Source organism: Uranotaenia lowii, chromosome 2 (assembly GCF_029784155.1).
Source record: "Uranotaenia lowii strain MFRU-FL chromosome 2, ASM2978415v1, whole genome shotgun sequence".
Lineage (NCBI taxonomy): Eukaryota > Metazoa > Arthropoda > Insecta > Diptera > Culicidae > Uranotaenia > Uranotaenia lowii.
This window is the reverse complement of record NC_073692.1, coordinates 69477964-69495281: the sequence shown is the minus strand read 5'-3', so window position 1 is coordinate 69495281 and position 17318 is coordinate 69477964. Positions and strand designations below refer to the sequence as shown.

Sequence of the window (17318 nt, the reverse complement as noted above, 5' to 3'; positions counted from 1 at the left end):
ATTTCAAATGCAATCAAGGCCCAAAATTGATATGAAAAACATTCTTTATCACGATACCACGATGCTTCTAGTGACCTGAAAGATGAAAACATGTATGTATGTTTTACTACACTGCTTATCACTTGCTAACACTAAATCGGACGTTCCCAATAGTTTATGTGAATATTAATTTGTTGAAACAGTCATACACGAGTGTCGCATACCAATACTTTTGGAAGATCCCAATTTACCATTGTCCGAGGAATCGGAGGTCGGATCCGAGGTAAGCATCGGGCTGGAATCTCCGCTGCACTGTTTCGAGGGCGTGGTGTTGCTTTCGTTGTCATTGGAGCTCTCCGAAAGGGTCGATTCGAACCAGAGGTTCAGCATCTTCTGCAGGGTGTTGATGTGCTGGTCCTTGTACATCAGGGCTACCAGCTGGGCCATGGTAACGGCCCAGAACGCCCGATGGGGACATGACATCAGATGGACGAGCAACTTGTCGATGCTCTGGGTAAACAGATTCCAGATGATTTGATTTTGTAACGAGGTCCCGCCGTGACTGAAGGTCGGATGTGGATGCGTTGTCGAAGGACATGGTTCCGGTACGTGCAGTACATTCCTCAGCAGGAGCAAACAATTGTTAATGCTGTCACAGTTCTGAATCGAAAGTTTGGTGTCTCTCTCGAGCATTGTCTTCATGTGATCAATAACAGCTTTGGTAGCCTTCCATTCGATGAAAGCTTCCTTGCTGGTGAATAAGAGTTTGTTCAGCTCAAATATTGTATGCCGCCCTACTTCCGACTGGGAAACGTTTTCCACCGATAGCAGACATTCTACCGGAACCGTCAGATTCACCAGCAGCCGGATGGCGGAATCTTTTATTTTCGTTTCCTTTGAATGGATCAGCAGGGGAATGATATCGTTTTTCACATTCTGTCCAAATCCAATCGCCCGGCGAAACGTCCTGAGCGTGGCATCCTCCAAGGCTAGCTTGCATATTATTTCCTCAAGCGCAACCAGGCAATCATCGTCGACCAGATAAGTGTCATCCACAAACGATCCTAGCGAACCGAAAATGCTGTTTATCTGCGGACCTACTAGCAACCATTCCATGCTTCAAGATGAGGTCGCTTACAGCACGTGAGAAATAACAAGCATTAACCCGTCGTCCCGGATTTTAAAATTCCCGAAAAACAAGCGCTCTTCCCAACAGGATAAGCCCACCGATGTCACTGTGGTTTATTGCTGCGAAAATAATGGCTTTGTCAGTAACAGGAGTTATGCGGGGGAGGAAGCGTATTGGCTTCGTCAATAAGGTTGCTGACTTACGTGATTTACCACGCGTTCCAACTGGGTTGCGGGGCTCGCAGGAAACCGACGGCGGCTGTAGAATTGTGTGCACAAAAATGTGCGAACGAAGCCATTGAGGTGCTTTACCTAAGGAAGGGAAAGAAAACGGTAGGGGTGGTGAGAAAATTTGAATGAAAAACATGTCCGTTCATTGACGAACGTATTGGAAATCAACTCTGAAGAAAAAGGAAGAAAGAAGGCACGAAAGCATTTCTTCGGATACTGGTTTGTTTGTATCAGGCAGGGCAGAGAAAAAGTAACAAAAATCTGGGGTAAGGTGAAAAACAATAGATTTACACGGGTTTCTTGAACAGGAACCATTATGATGCTAAAGGAGTAAAAGATTTCGAGTCGAAAACGTTTCTTAAAAAGTTTTAATTGATTGTGATTTGAAATTCGTTTATTTGAAAGGGTAGACATGCTGGACAGAGTCAATGTGGGGTCATTAGTGAATTTCTCAAACCATGAGGTTTTAAAAGTTTTGTTTTAGTTCAAATCTCATTCATGATTTTTTGCAGAATTTTTAAGTAACATTTACATTTACTAATAAATAAAGTATTTTAAGGAAATTTTCCGCTGAACAACTTTGTCGAACACCATTTCTTCGTATCTTATAAGGAAAAAAAGTTATTAGATGTTGAATAGAGGTATATCAAAAATCAACTTTCTCGGACTTAGTCGGTTTTTCTTAAAACGGCCGCTTTTCCGGAAAACGAGTAAGCAGAAGGTAGATTTTTGGCTATTTTTTTTGTCGAGATAATCCCACATTTCGAAGTTTCATGCATTTTAAGTCGTTTAGCAATAAAATTAAAATTTCGATTTTTGGATTTCCTTTGGTCCCCAATTCACGATTATTGAAATTTTTTATTCGATTTTTGTCAAAAAAATATTCTTGGATATAGTACCTATCAGATTTCGACATTTTATGTATTTTTAAGTCATTGGGCATCGAAATTGAAATTTAGATTTTTCTGAAATTTTTTGGTTCCCCCCCCTTTTGGCGCTTTTTTATGGCAAAAAAACAAAACTTTGAGCGCTTTGTAGTACCCCTAATTCGAGTACAATTGAGCAGAAATTTCGTTCAGGTCAGTTTTTAGGGCCAATCTACAAAATGTACACGGCCGGTCTTCAAAATTCGATCATGAAATTTTTTCCATACATCCATTACAAGTTGATGACGCCCCCAATTTACAACCCTTGTATAGTTTAAGTTTTTAGGAAACAGACATCGTTACCTCAAAATTTTCATTAAGGTAGTATCATTTTTCCGTTGCTATAAAATCTTGAAACAAATATTAACGATTCTATCATTCTGAAACCAGAATTTATCAAACAGTACAGACAAGCTGTAGACTCAATTTAACATTTTCTCACGCTGTTCATCAGTCTCCATGATTTAAGTTTCGTTTTCTGCTCGACTTTCTAAGAATCGAGAAAAAAAGCTTTATTATTTCTCTGTAGCGAGCATAGAAAAATAAAGTTTTCAATGTCACGGTCGTTGAAGCAAAAGTTCTCACAAAGCTCATTATGGCTGGGAACAGTCGATGCAAAACTCAACATAACGTTTTAGTTGGCTTATTTGTTTCTGTTGTAGTAACTTTTCCGTTTCCGATAATAGCAAAATCTAGCTTATCGTTTGTTTTGCATGTTTGTTTCTGGAAATTGTGTAATTACTAGACCTATACTAAAAAACACACTCTTTATGATTCGCTGTAGATTTCATTTTTATTAAAGAACCCATTAAAATCCTAGATGAAGCAAATAATTCGTGTAATTGTTCTACTTCCTACTGACCCTTTTTTAAAATGAGAAACGAAAACGCGTTTTGTTTCCGCTTTGTTACCCCATCGAGTTTAAGCGGTATTTTTACTACATTTGCATATTCTTGAGAGCAAAGCTCGTTAACCATCTGTTTCCGTGGGCCTCCAAGATACACTAGGCCCTGGGATGCAAATCTTGCGGTTATTCAAATTTACTTAACGACTCCATAAAGTAGTAAATATTTCTGTCTCGGTATTAGGTAACCTTTCTGTGCATTATTTTCCTTAAATAACTAACTGTTACATATTTCCAGACGACTATAAGAAAAATGCGAGTTCTGTTTGTTTTAAGTTAACTAAAAAAGTAGGTATTGCAAAAAACTTATTGAAATATCTTTGCACCCTCGATTCTTTTAAATCATTTGAATATTTATGGTAGTTTAGTTTTAAAAATGAAGAATCGACACTCTGGCCCAGTGTTCAGTGGCATCCGACTTGACGAAGATGTAAATTGGTTCATAATGCGGAGGATTTTCTTGTTTATGTACTGAACTTGATGGAAGGCTGAACTCGCGAATTTGAATTCTGGAAACGGTACAATAAGATGTTATTCATGCCGATTGTTAATGGCTGGAAAATTTTCTAGCTTGTTCGATATGGTTCGAAGGAAGTAAACGTTTTAGGAATAAGATTGCAACCTGGAAAAGGAAGATAAATTATTCCTACAAAAAATCTATGCAGCAGCACTTGCTTGCAAGTTTTACAATATTTTTGAACAACTTAGGCCAAGTCACACATATGAAAGAAACATAAAATAAAACTGTGATAGTTGATCTCCATGGACAAAATATTTAAAACAAAAAACCATCAGTGCACTCAAATAACACTTCAGCTTTGAACCAAAACGAAGCTTTTTATAACCCCCGAGTTGGAAAATTTAAAAAATGACCCCGAATCGACTCAATCTATCATAATACACTCTTTACGTCAAAATAAACAAATGGTCCAAATGTAAAACTTTCAAAGGGAAAATTGCGAAAAGCTATCCACCCTCTTCGCAATCTAAAAAAAAATTTAAACGCGTTTTTCTCGAAACGTCATAAATGAACATTGACCCTTTTCATGTTTTGGTACTAAAATGTCTTATATGTACACAGTAAACGAAAATTACCGAGTTCGGTGATTTTTTTTTTCCGAAATCCTAACATGTGTAAATCGTTAAACTGTTCGGTAATTTTTTCGGTAAAAAATAATCGAACATCGGTAAATGAAGAATCGATTTACCGATGTTCGTTTATTTTTTACCGAAAAAATTACCGAACAGTTTAACGATTTACACATGTTAGGATTTCGGTAAAAAAATTACCGAACTCGGTAATTTTCGTTTACTGTGTATCTCACTTGAAATCCAAGTTTCAATGAATTTCATCACTTTTACTTAAGACACCTTCTTTCAACATTTTCGAATTATCTGCTTGACTAAATTGCCAAAAATTCAAGGTTTTCCCGAGTTTGATTATCCATTTTCGTCGGCATATAACAAAATTTTCAACTTAATTCGTTGATTTGGTTGTTTTGTTTCATAACACTCAAATTATTGAACACTTAGACGAATTCGATTCTATTTTTAGGTTTTCATCACATTTATATAAATGATAGAAAAAAACGTGCCACACAAAATCGTTATGGGGTTTTAAATCATGTTCACAATTTTTTTCAAGTGTTACAGATATCAATTGTGTTACTACAGCTCACAAAATCCACGTTTCTATAATTTGAAAGTGTTCTGAGGGCATTCAATTATGTAGCTCCCTTGTCACAGTAAATTTAGTATGTTGTTTTCAGGCGTTTTACAGTCAGTAATAAATGCATCTTCAAGTGTAATATAAATTTTTGCTAAACATTTATCATACTGGTTCATAGAGGATTGTTTATAATTGCCCATGTTTTTCAAAACACGGGGAATTATGAACACTTGTTGTTATGGTTCGATTTTCTAAACTTATCTGTAATGTTTCAAATACCAATAACCATCAAGATCTTGAAAATAAACCGTTATATATAACATTATCAGTTTCTAAAATCTGTAAATATGAGATTGTATGGACAAGATTCCTTGTTCCTTTGTGAATACAAAAATTATCCATGACTAATTAGGGGAAAATTTTTAAAGACCACAAATCGTATCAAGACGCAGTGTTTAGATTCCTTAAGCAATGTAACATCATAAAAAATATTACGTGACAAGAATCTTAACAGTGTTCATTACTACCCCATAATAACCTGGATAATTATGAACAGAAATAAGAACAAAAAAGAATGATCTTTGTTGATATTATGATAACTTAAGTTGACCCTACCATTTTCCGAAAAACTTGTCTTCTGTTTAAGCTTAGTTTTAAAAATATTTTCTTTAGAACTCAGAAAAGATTTTTTATATATTAAAAAAAGTCAATATTTGCAAAAAAAATCTTATTCAATTTTTGAATCGTTATTATAATTGTATTTTAGGCAATTCAGTGCTAAAAAGTTAACTTTTAGCCACTGACTACATTATCGAAAGAAGTATAGTTTACGATGTACTTCAATACAAATTTCCAGTCATGTAGCATTAGACTGAGTCGATTTGGGGTCATTTTTGAATTTCTCAAACCCTGGGGTCTAAAAAGCTTCGTCTTGGTCCAAAACTCATCCATGATTTTTTGCAAAATTTTTAAGTTACGTTTACATGAGTAAATTTGAACTTTTTGGTTTGTATGGGAAAATTGAATATTTTGTGCTGAAAAATCAACTTCATTTTGGTTTCTTCTGTAGAACCGGGCCAGCTGACAGTTTTAATGCCAATTTATAAAATTCCTAAAGTAAATTTTCCGCTGAACAACTTTGTCGAAGTCTGTAATTTCGTATCTTATTAGGCAAAAAAGATATAAGCTGTTTAACAGAGGTATGTCTTTTCGCATTGATAAACAATAAATTCAATTGACATCCCTGCAGGGTGCCTAGCGAGGTATTGCATGACTACTTTTTATGCAATACTTCGCGAGTCTCCAGCAGTGATGCCAATTGAATTTATTGTTTATCAATGCGAAAAGACATACCTCTGTTAAACAGCTAATAACTTTTTTATCCAATTAGATACGAAATTGTCGAAGACCGGACAAAGTTGTTCAGCGGAAATCTTCTTTTAGGAATTTTATAAATTGGCATTAAAACTGTCAGCTGGCCCGGTTCTACAGAACAAACCAAAATGAAGTTGATTTTCAGTACCAAATATTCAATTTTCCCATACAAAACTAAAAGTTCAAATTTACTCATGTAAACGTAACTTAAAAATTTTGCAAAAAAATCATGGATGAGTTTTGCACCAAGACGAAGCTTTTTAGACCCAGGTTTTGAGAAATTCAAAAATGACCCCAAATCGACTCAGTCTAATGTGGCATAGTCATTGACTTGTTCTTATTTGAAAGATGCACTTCTTGTAGGCCAATTAATGGATTTTCAAAGGATTTTTCCAAATTTTCTTAAAATTGTGTATGCCTGTTACTTTAATTTGTCGGCCTTAGCGATGAAAAGTGATGTCCTTTTAAGTAGGGACATCTAAAGCTTATGAAATTTTATAGGTGGATAGAAGGTTAGATGAAAATGAAAGATGTTGAAAATGAGCGGGTAGAATTTTATTTAGAAGCATATCATCACATATCAAATTTTTGTTCCTCACGGGCCTACTACTATGAAGCAGTAGATACAGATAGAGTTGCATCTACCACCACACATTAGTAGGCCAAGCGTGGTCCGCCCCACAAGGGAATTTTCAACATCTTTCATTTTCATCCACCTATAAAATTTCATAAGCTTTAGATGTCCCTACTAAAAAGGACATCACTTTTCATCGCTAAGGCCGACAAATTAAAGTAACATACAAACATTACGGTGGTTAATCTCTTCATTAAAATTGTGTATGCCTTTCGTTGCAAAACTCGATTTTTTCAGCACTCGACGTCACAAGACTGAAATCGCCGAAAATCAATTTATTTATTTTAAGAATTGAAAACTTATAGACGGATAGAAGACTAGAAAAAGATGAATGATGTTAAAAATGAGCGGAAGGGTAATTTTAGTTTGAAAAATTTTTCATCTTATTTTATCTCTTTGTTTCTCAACATCACTCATCCTATTCCAATCCTCCATCCGTTCACAAATCCTTAAACTCTTAAAATATTCTCTCTCAAAGAACACAACATTTCACCGATATAGCCGATAAAACAATTTAATTAAAATAAATTTACGATGATTAACTCTTCATTTTAATAGTACATTATTAAAATTATTGAAAAACGGATCTTTTTTTTGGCAATGAATATATTTCCATAAAAAAAAATCCCAACGTTTTCAATTTTCATTCAGTAGAGGATTAGCTTTGTTATGCAGAAAAATGTGAAAAAGCAAAAGTTAAATTTTCAACATATATTTTTATGTTGAGTCAATTTCTCGGGGTAAAAGTCTGAAAATTAAATAGCTGATCCGGTTAATAATAGAGCTAGAACGTATTTTGTAATGCTTGCCTGGAAACCACCCCTGTATCAGGAAATCAAATCTTATAAATTCCTTCAAACACATGCTAAGATAAAACTAATTTTAAGGATTACCTAGCTATTCTAGATTCAAAGAAACAACACACTTGAAAAAAAAATCCTCAATTTTAAAAAACAATAGAAAAAATGTAAATATTTGTAACATCATTGAAGAACATTTATGAGCTTTCGATATCAAAGATTCCTTTTGCAACTTTGTTGAAGACTTCATTTTTTTTACTTATGCTTTTAAAAAAATATTTGATTTATTTGAGTAAAACAATATAAAAAAATTTCCCTAAATTCGTCAATATAAGTCAAATTAGCTCTTAACCCCCCGGGCAAACGGAAGAATGAAAATTTGGTTGACTTGTGCTGAAATAAGCTAAACATAATTGGAGTAATTTTGTTATTTTGACATGGGTCTTTTTTAACATTCAAATTCTAGGGTTTTTTTTTTCTTAAATGCGTCACTCAAAACACAAATATGTATATTATGAGGAAAGTACCATGCAATGTTGAATTATTTCAAGAATCTTGAAGAATTTGTCTTCTATTGACATAAACACGCCATTATGAAAAAAGGAAAACAAATGACTTATTTTTTCAAAATTTTTTTTCAATTTTCGTCACGGATCAGGATCGAAATCAGTTCAATCGAAATTTTCGCAAATTTTCAAAGGATCTCAACATATTCCAGCTTTAAAAAGTATAATTTGAAATTGTGTGGATAAATTATGATCAGTGATCGAAAAAAGATAATTTTCCAAACAGTGCGTTTGATATTAGATGGTTTCCTATTTATCTAAGCGAATTTTCAGCGATGTCAAATTTATTATTAGGCCGGAACAAATATCACTTTCTTATTTTGTCACCCCCCCCCCCCCCCCCCCCCCCTTCGACATTTCCGAAAAACCCGAAGGGGGAAACAAATAAAGTTTGAAGTATTTTAGGAAAATTTCGGAAAATTTATAAAACATCAGAAAGATTACACGAGCAAAAAACAAATTGTGGAAGTTGAGAGTTTTAAAACCTTTTGTATCCTTGATTTTATTGAATTTTTCGACAAAAAATTACTTGAATTATGGTTTTTGTGCAATGATATAGTATGTAATTTTATTGCATGCAAGCTACCACGCAATTTATTCCCATTTATTAGTTTTTTGCATTATTTTTTATTGTACCCCCCTTGCGAAGATCCAACTCCGAGTGACAAAAGAAGGATTTGAAATTTGTTCCGGCTTTATTAAGCTACAAAAAACACCGTGCCGTGCATACAGATGATTGTCTTTCTACATTTCCATTTCATGCTAAATTTTAGTTTAATTTGCTTGCTTTTATATGATTGATAGTTTTTTTTTTAACAATTGTAATGATGTACGATACTTAAACCAATTCTAAGAGACTTTTTGAATTTATCGTCTCATTCTTCGAGGCAGTTTTGAACTCTAGGCTCCGGTAAATTAGTGAATTTTTTTCAATTTAGATGTAGTTAAAGAGAAATCAGAGAGATAGTTTAAAAATTTCCAAACTTTCGATGTTCTTCTTACACATTTTTGAACTGTTGAATTCTGACTTGGAAATTGAATTTTGAATTTTGGTTTGAATCCCTGATCTTAGAACCAAAACTGAATTTCGGTTTCCTTTCGTTAATTTTCCCGGTTTTGGGTCTGAATTCTCAGTTTTTTCCCGGTTCGATTTCAAATTCCCGGTTTTTTCCCGGTTTTCCCGGTTCTGTGCCCACCCTGCAAAAAAAACGATGTGAAAATCTTAGTGCGGCTATAGTCACCCTATAATGCGTAAAATATGTGCTAAATATTGGTGTACTGTTTAAACACAAATTCGAGAAAATAAAAAAGATTACCTATGTTTTCCTACTTACAAATGCACATGGTTACTATTACTAAACATTGCTGTCATAGAAAAATGAAATAAATTGGAGTGCGGCTTCAGAAAGGGGCATGGCCGGATTAGGCCATCGTAGTCCCGGGGCCATTTTCTGGGGGGAGGGGGGGCTAGCTTATTCCCATGTTTCCAATAAATGAAGCTTAAGAATAGACCAATCCAGTAAATAAAGACAAACTACATTTCAAGCTTATTAAAGTTTTCTGGATGATTTTGTAAGCAAAAATTTCTTCTTTCATACAAATTCCCATCAACCAAATCATCTCAAATTTTTCACTGATGCTTGGTGACCCGAAGGACATCGAAAAAACATATGGGAGCAAAAAGTCATTTTTCTTGCAGTTTTCTAGTGGTCATAGTAGATATATTGAGTAGCTTAGGACTAAAAAGGATTTTTCTTCATTGAAATAGTAAACAAATTTACAAATCTCACAGCACAATATATAGGTACCAAAAACCTGTAACCACAATGTATACCTACAGTGAGGGGCAAAATAAAGTGTCCAAATTATTTTTTTATCATTTCTTTTATTTTTCTGGTTAAAATTCACCGAAAACACATCGTAATCATTTTTAAAATATTGTTTATTATGTTCTTTTTAATTTTTGTTAATGTTGGGCTGGTAAAAAATAGAAAGTTTTTCTGATAGAAAAAAAATTTATATTCCAAAAAAAAAATGGGCAAAATAAAGTGTCCAACTCAAAATCAATATAATTTCGATAAGTTTCCATCGCGAGGCCCCTCGAATTTGTTTGTTTTGTGTATTTTGACGTTTCATAAACAACTGGCTTGGATCTGGAGTATTCAAACAGGTGTCTACATTCGAATAAGTTGTGAAATATAGAGTACGCATAAATTTATGGTTCCATTCCGTTGTCCATCCGGAAACTGGTTGTTCGTGATGTGAATAGCGGTCAAACGCACCGGGAAGTAGCCAAGCACTACGAAATCAGCAAGACAGCGGTATCAAAAATCATGAAGAAGATGAAAACGTTCGGATTGGAGATGGATCGCCCAGGAAGAGGACTGAAGCCCAAGACAGATGCCAGAACGGACAAGAAAATCATTCTTGAAGTAAATCACTTCCATCTGTACCGTTGAGCCGTCAACACGTACGCCGGAGCATCGTATCGTTGCTGTGTACCTGCAGGAACATTTTGCATTATTTATTTTTTCCTTACCTGTATTTCAATCAGCACTTTTCAGTGCTAAAATTATTTTCATTTTCTTTTATTCATATTTTCTCTTTTCTTTCCAGCATGGGGAAGTCATCGGCCGGGTCAAGGGCCGGAAGAAAACGGATTGCCGAACCTAATTCAGGTCCATCGCCCAAAAAAGTTGAAATTTCCAATTCATTCGATGTCCTTCATAACATCGGTGATGAGGAAATATTCATATTTAATTCTGATAAGAGTACTAAGAAACCTTCTTCTTCTTATACTCTTAAAAACGAAAAGATTCCACCAATAACGGTCACGATTCCTGACTTCAATGCCTTTCGAAAAGAAATCGTCACTTCCGTCAAGGATGTGAAGATTTCTTTTCAGATCGGTCGAAGGGGAACTGCTCGTATATTGGCGGAATCTTTTAATGATTTTCAAAAGGTTTTAAATTATTTGAATAATAAAAAACACCAATTTTTTACGTACGACACTAGAAGTGATCGTCCATTTAAAGTTGTACTTCGTGGTCTCACTGGCGATCAGACACCGGATGAGATCACAGCTGAATTAAATTCTTTGTTAGGTTTTTCTCCAATTCAAGTAATTCAAATGAGGAAAAGAACCAACACGAATAATACCAGTAGTGTTGGTTTTGCTCCTGAACTTTATTTGATCCATTTTAAAAAGGATCAGGTTAATAATTTGAAAATTTTGGAAAAGGCTCGTCTTATGTTTCATTGTCGAGTAAAATTTGAACCTTTTCGTAAATCTACTACCAATTTTTTACAAAATATTACGCAATGTCGTCGTTGTCAAGCTTTTTGTCACGGCACTAAAAATTGTAGAATGAATGCCAGATGCATGTTTTGCGGCTCATTCGATCATGAAAAATCTAAATGCCTTTTTGGTGGTGATAAGCCAAAAACAGAATTTTTCAAGTGTGCAAATTGCGCAGGTAATCATTCCTCGAATTCGCTAGACTGTCCCATCAGGGCAAAAATTATTGCTTCTAGGAAAAATCCCAAAGTTTCCAGAAAAGTTTCTTCTCCTTCCTCTTCTTCGTCTTCACACGTCGGGCCGGCAAGCAACCTGCCTGTTCGCGGTCAGCCTCGGTCTACATTGGAATCACGGCTGGGTAATACCCGAAGTGATTTTAATGTTACCTGTGCTGAATCTGCGCCCCAGACTCGTTGTTTATCGTTCTCAGAGGTGGTTGAAAATGGGTTTCCCTCTTCAGGTTTAACTAATAAAAATGGGAAAAAACCAAGTCTCAACGTTCATGCGAAGGCTTGGGAAAATCCCCGAAATTCAAATACTTGTTCTTCTCCTTCATTTTCTGATCCTAACAATTTTGTTGATTTGGGTGAGATTACTGAGGAAAAATTAAAATTTTTGCATCAAAATTTATTGGAAATGATGCAACTTATGTTGAAAGCAAATTCAATGTTTGAAGCTTTCCAAACTTCTTTTAATTATGCTAACAAAATTATTATGACTTTACGATTCCCTCATGGATCCAAATAGATGTTTAAATATTATGAATTGGAACGCTAGATCTTTGCTGGCTAACCAAGATGAATTCTTTTTATTTTTGAAAACTCAAAACATACATATTGCTGCCATCACTGAAACTTTTTTAAAGCCAGACAATAACTTGAAAAGCAATGCTTTCTTTAAAATTTTACGAAATGATCGACTTGATCGACAAGGTGGGGGTGTAGCTATTGTCATCAATAGTCGTCTCAAATTTAGACTTCTTCCTTCTTTCAATACAAAAGTCTTAGAAACAATTGGAATTGAATTAGAAACTTCTATGGGGAAAATTATAATTGTTGCCGCATACTTGCCTTTTCAATGCAGCGGTGAACAGAAAAATTTTTTGAAGGGAGATTTACAAAAACTGACTAGAAATAAATCTAAATTTTTTATTATTGGTGACTTTAATGCAAAACACCGATCTTGGAATAATATTTCATCAAATTCTAATGGGAATATTTTGTTTAATGATTGCTCTACAGGTTATTATACTGTTGAATATCCTAATGGGCATACTTGTTTTTCTTCGATTAGAAATCCTTCCACAATTGATTTGGTTCTAACGGATTTAGGCGAGCATTGTAGTCAATTAGTTACTCATGCGGACCTCGATTCAGACCACCTTCCAATAACTTTCTCTTTATCCCAAAGTCCCATTGAAAACCCTTTAAAATCAACTTTTAATTTTCCAAAGGCTAACTGGGAGCGATATATGAATTTTATTGAACGTAATTTAGATGTAAACGTTCCACTGAATTCAATAGAAGATATTGATTTGGCTATAGAAAATTTGACAACTTCAATAGTCAATGCTAAAGCCGCTTCAATACCTAAAGTTAAACATAAATTTAATCAACCCTTAATTGATGATGATCTTCAGTTTTTGATACGACTGAAAAACATTCGTCGACGCCAATATCAACGTACTAGGGATCCTTATTTAAAATTTATTTATTGCGACCTTCAAAAAGAGATCAAACGTCGTTTAAATTTCATTCGTAATGAAAATTTTGCTAAAGCAGTAGAGGACATAAAACCCTACTCAAAGCCTTTTTGGAAATTAACTAAAATTCTGAAAAAGCCCCAGAAGCCAATTCCTACTTTGAAAGATGGGGATAAACTTCTTTTAACTAATTCAGAAAAAGCTCAAAAATTAGCCCAACAATTTGAGTCTGCTCATGATTTTAATTTAAACGTTGTAAGTCCAATTGATGCTGAAATTTCCCTTGAATTTGATGAAATTCTTTCTAAACAAAATGTATTTGAAAGTTCTTGCGAGACAAATATTGATGAACTTAAATTGATTTTCAAAAAATTTAAAAATATGAAAGCTCCGGGGGAAGATGGGATTTTCTATATTCTTATTAAAAAGTTGCCTGAAAGCACTTTAAATTTTTTAGTTAAAATCTTCAACAAATGTTTTCACTTGGCTTATTTTCCCAATAAATGGAAAAATGCCAAAGTAACTCCAATTTTGAAACCTGGAAAAAGTGCTTCAGAGCCATCAAGTTATCGACCAATTAGTTTGCTTCCTTCTTTAAGTACTATTTGAGAGAGTTATTTTGAATAGAATGATGATTCACATTAATCAGAATTCTATTTTCCCTGATGAACAATTTGGTTTTCGTCGTGGACATTCTACTACACATCAACTTTTGAGTGTAACTAATATGATTAACGCTAGCAAATCTGAAGGTTATTCAACTGGTGTTGCTCTTCTTGATATTGAAAAAGCTTTTGACAGTGTTTGGCACAAAGGTTTAGTAGCTAAATTAGCTCGGTTTGATTTTCCTGTATATCTAACCAAAATTATTCAAAATTATTTGACTAGCCGAACTTTACAAGTAAGCTATCAAAATTCATGCTCTGAAAGGACTCCCATTAGAGCTGGGGTCCCTCAGGGCAGTATACTTGGGCCAATTTTATACAATATTTTTACTTCTGATCTTCCTGATGTACCAGAAGGAAAAGGTAGAAGATTATTTGCTGATGATACTTTGCTTTCAGCCAAAGGTCGAAATTTACGGGTGGTACGCAGTAGATTGCAACAAAATTTAAATTCCTTTTTGAATTACTTGAAAATGTGGAAAATTTCTCCTAACGCTTCCAAAACTCAACTTATTTTATTTCCCCATAAGCCAAGAGCAAATTTTTTAAAACCTAATGAAAATCATTCCATAACTTTTAATGGGGTTTCATTAGAATGGTCTGATCACGTGAAGTACTTGGGACTCACACTTGATCGAAATCTTTCTTTTAAAAATCACATTGAAGATATTCAATCTAAATGTAATAAATACACTAAATCTCTTTATTCTCTCATCAACAGGAAATCCAGGTTGTGTCTGCGAAACAAGATGTTAATCTACAAACAGGTCTTTCGACCAGCGATAATGTATGCAGTTCCGATTTGGTCTAGCTGCTGCGCGACGAGGAAGAAAGCCATCCAGAGGATTCAGAACAAGGTTCTGAAAATGATTTTGCGGCTTCCACCTTGGCACAGCACCGAAGATCTTCATCGGATTGCAGGCATAGAATCGATCGAAGAGATGGCCAACAAAATCATCTCCAACTTCAGAGGCAAATCGATGCAGTCTTCCATCGCAGAGATTCGTTCTCTTTACAATTAAGTTAGTTTTTAGGATTTAGGATTAAGTTTATACATCTTTTTTTTTTTTTTTGCTTAACAGGATATTCTCCTTTAAATCAAATTATTTATTGCTAAAGCAAATTTAAATCAAATAAACAATGTTTAAAATACACTGTATCAAAGAGTTGAACTGATCATAATTGATCTGAACACTTTAATTTAACTTTAATAATGTAACTTAAATGTAATGATTAAAAGACTAATAAAGACATATTTAAAAAAAAAATAAAAAAAAAAAAAAAAGTACCAGTACTACCTGAGCCGGAAGAGGAGGAAGAGGAATAATTGTCATAGTCGTTCTGCCACGGCCAATCACCAAAAACGCACAGAGTTGGCTTTCTGATATTTCGGGAGAGTTCTTTGTCATGTGAAAGGAGTGCGGATGGGAATGGATTCCTATTGAATGGGTATTGGAAATGAGAAACTGTGTTATTGGTTTTCTACTGTTTTTTTTTTTTTGTTTGAAACAAGGAATGCCGCTTTACTACAGACGTACAGCATTGATCGACCGGATCAATCCATTCAAGTCTGGCTGCTTGGCGTTGTAGCGATCACAAATCTTATCAGCACCAATGGCATTCACAGCGCCAATAACGTTGAAATATCGAGAACTCATGATTGGAGTAAAGGCTTAATTTTGATTGTGCAGTAAGGTTTTTTTTACACAGATATACGTACCGCGTAAAAAAACCGTGTTGATTCCCGAAAACCGTGTAAAAAAACCGTGCTAATTCCCGAAAACCGTGTAAAAAAACCGTGTTGATTCCCGAAAACCGTGTAAAAAAGACCATTCAAATTCTGCAGCTCTAAAGTTTTGACACTTAAGACCTGAGACCTGAGACCTGAGACTTGAGACTTGATACATTAGATTTGAGAATGTAGACTAGAGACATGAGATCTGAGACTTGAGACTTTAGACATGACACCTGAGACCTGAAGCCAGGGACCTGAGATCTGAGACATGAGACCTGAGACCTGTAGAATGAGACCAAAGACATGGGACATTAGACTTGAGACTTAAGACATGACACCTGAAACCTAAGACCTGAGACTTGAGACCTGAGACCTGAGAGAGACATGAGACATAAGAGATGACACCTGAGGCATGAGACAAGAGCCATGAAACATTAGACCAGAGACATGAGACTTTAGACCTGAGACAAGCTACTAGGGTTAGTACCGCGAGAAATTAGTTTTGCTCCGATTTCAACTTGCGACCCATCTAACGAAAGGGTGTCACTTGTAGGTGACGAAAAATAGTGTCGCTAGTTCGCTAGTACAAGTTACTAGATTTAGTACCGGAAGAAATTAGTTTAGCTCCGATTTCTACTTTCAGCCAGTCAAGTGAAAGGGCTTCACTTGTACGTTGAAATGTCGAGAACTCATTATTGGAGTAAAGGCTTAATTTTGGGTGTATGTACATATCTTAATTTGTGTGAACTTTCTTCGACACAATTCGGATATGATTCTTTTTAGAGATCTTACATAAGAATGTTATCTTGGTATCCCCTCTGTTGAAAACAAACCCTGAAACCAAATTGTAAATTTTTGAAGAATTTTCTGTTCTTTTAATAAAATTATAGCAAACCATCTAAAAATTGGTTAACACCCATCAATAAATATCAACGTATACCGCAGTTCTTGATGCATGTAAGTTTATTTTTCTTTCGCTGACGAATGTCAAAAATTAAAATTATAATGAAATCATTAAGAAAATAGTGTTAAGGATGATAATGTATCGAAATGTAATAAAAGTGCTATGAAACAAATATAGATAGACTATGCTAAGAAATAGTAAACTTAAAAGAAATAATTTAAAAATATTCAGTTCCGTAGATAATTGTATTACGATGGACACCTTCTCTTAAACTTTTCCAATTACGGATTCAAACCGTTTATCAATTTCGATTGTACAAAAGTTACCTTCCTCGAAATCATTAATCATAATTAAATCTGTAAACTGCATTTTCCATTTTTGCTCTTCAGGGAACTATTAATCATTTATGGTGCCGGAACCGAAAACCTAAAATGTATGTAGGTTCATTGCAGTTTGGCTGTATGTATGCAAAACGTGACTTCAATTGCGCTTATCTTGCACCGAGAGAGGGCGAAGAGAGGGTGTGTGCTGTGTCTTTGGATCATCGTGCAATGTTCTACAGCTAAAACTAGCGATGGGGCTGACCTCTACAAAGTTGAGTCTCCCGGTACTACAGCAAAAAAACACATGCACACTGATAGAACTCAACCTGTGTTTTGTGAAAGTGGATTTGAATTTCAATAATACAGCTGTATACAACAAAGTGTTTCTGTTTGCCGTTAATAAGTGGTTACGATTTGCCTCTTAAAGTTCAGAGTGCATATAAATACCAGAATGAAAAAGACTTATTCCCAGAAGTGCGT

The 17318-nt window shown here is 34.7% G+C and overlaps 1 protein-coding gene across 1 annotated transcript in view; it reads right to left on the bottom strand.

The window, feature by feature from the left end:
- Positions 1-54: 54 nt before the first annotated feature.
- LOC129745645 (protein timeless-like) overlaps positions 55-17318 on the bottom strand; it is a 23189-nt gene continuing 5925 nt past the window's right edge. Inside the window, exons 2-3 of the mRNA XM_055738865.1 lie at positions 1312-1419; positions 55-1227 (exon numbers count right to left, since the gene is read on the bottom strand). Of these exons, the coding sequence (XP_055594840.1) occupies positions 166-1095 (930 nt within the window). The 5' untranslated portion in view covers positions 1096-1227; positions 1312-1419 and the 3' untranslated portion in view covers positions 55-165. The remainder of the gene's footprint in view (positions 1228-1311; positions 1420-17318) is intronic.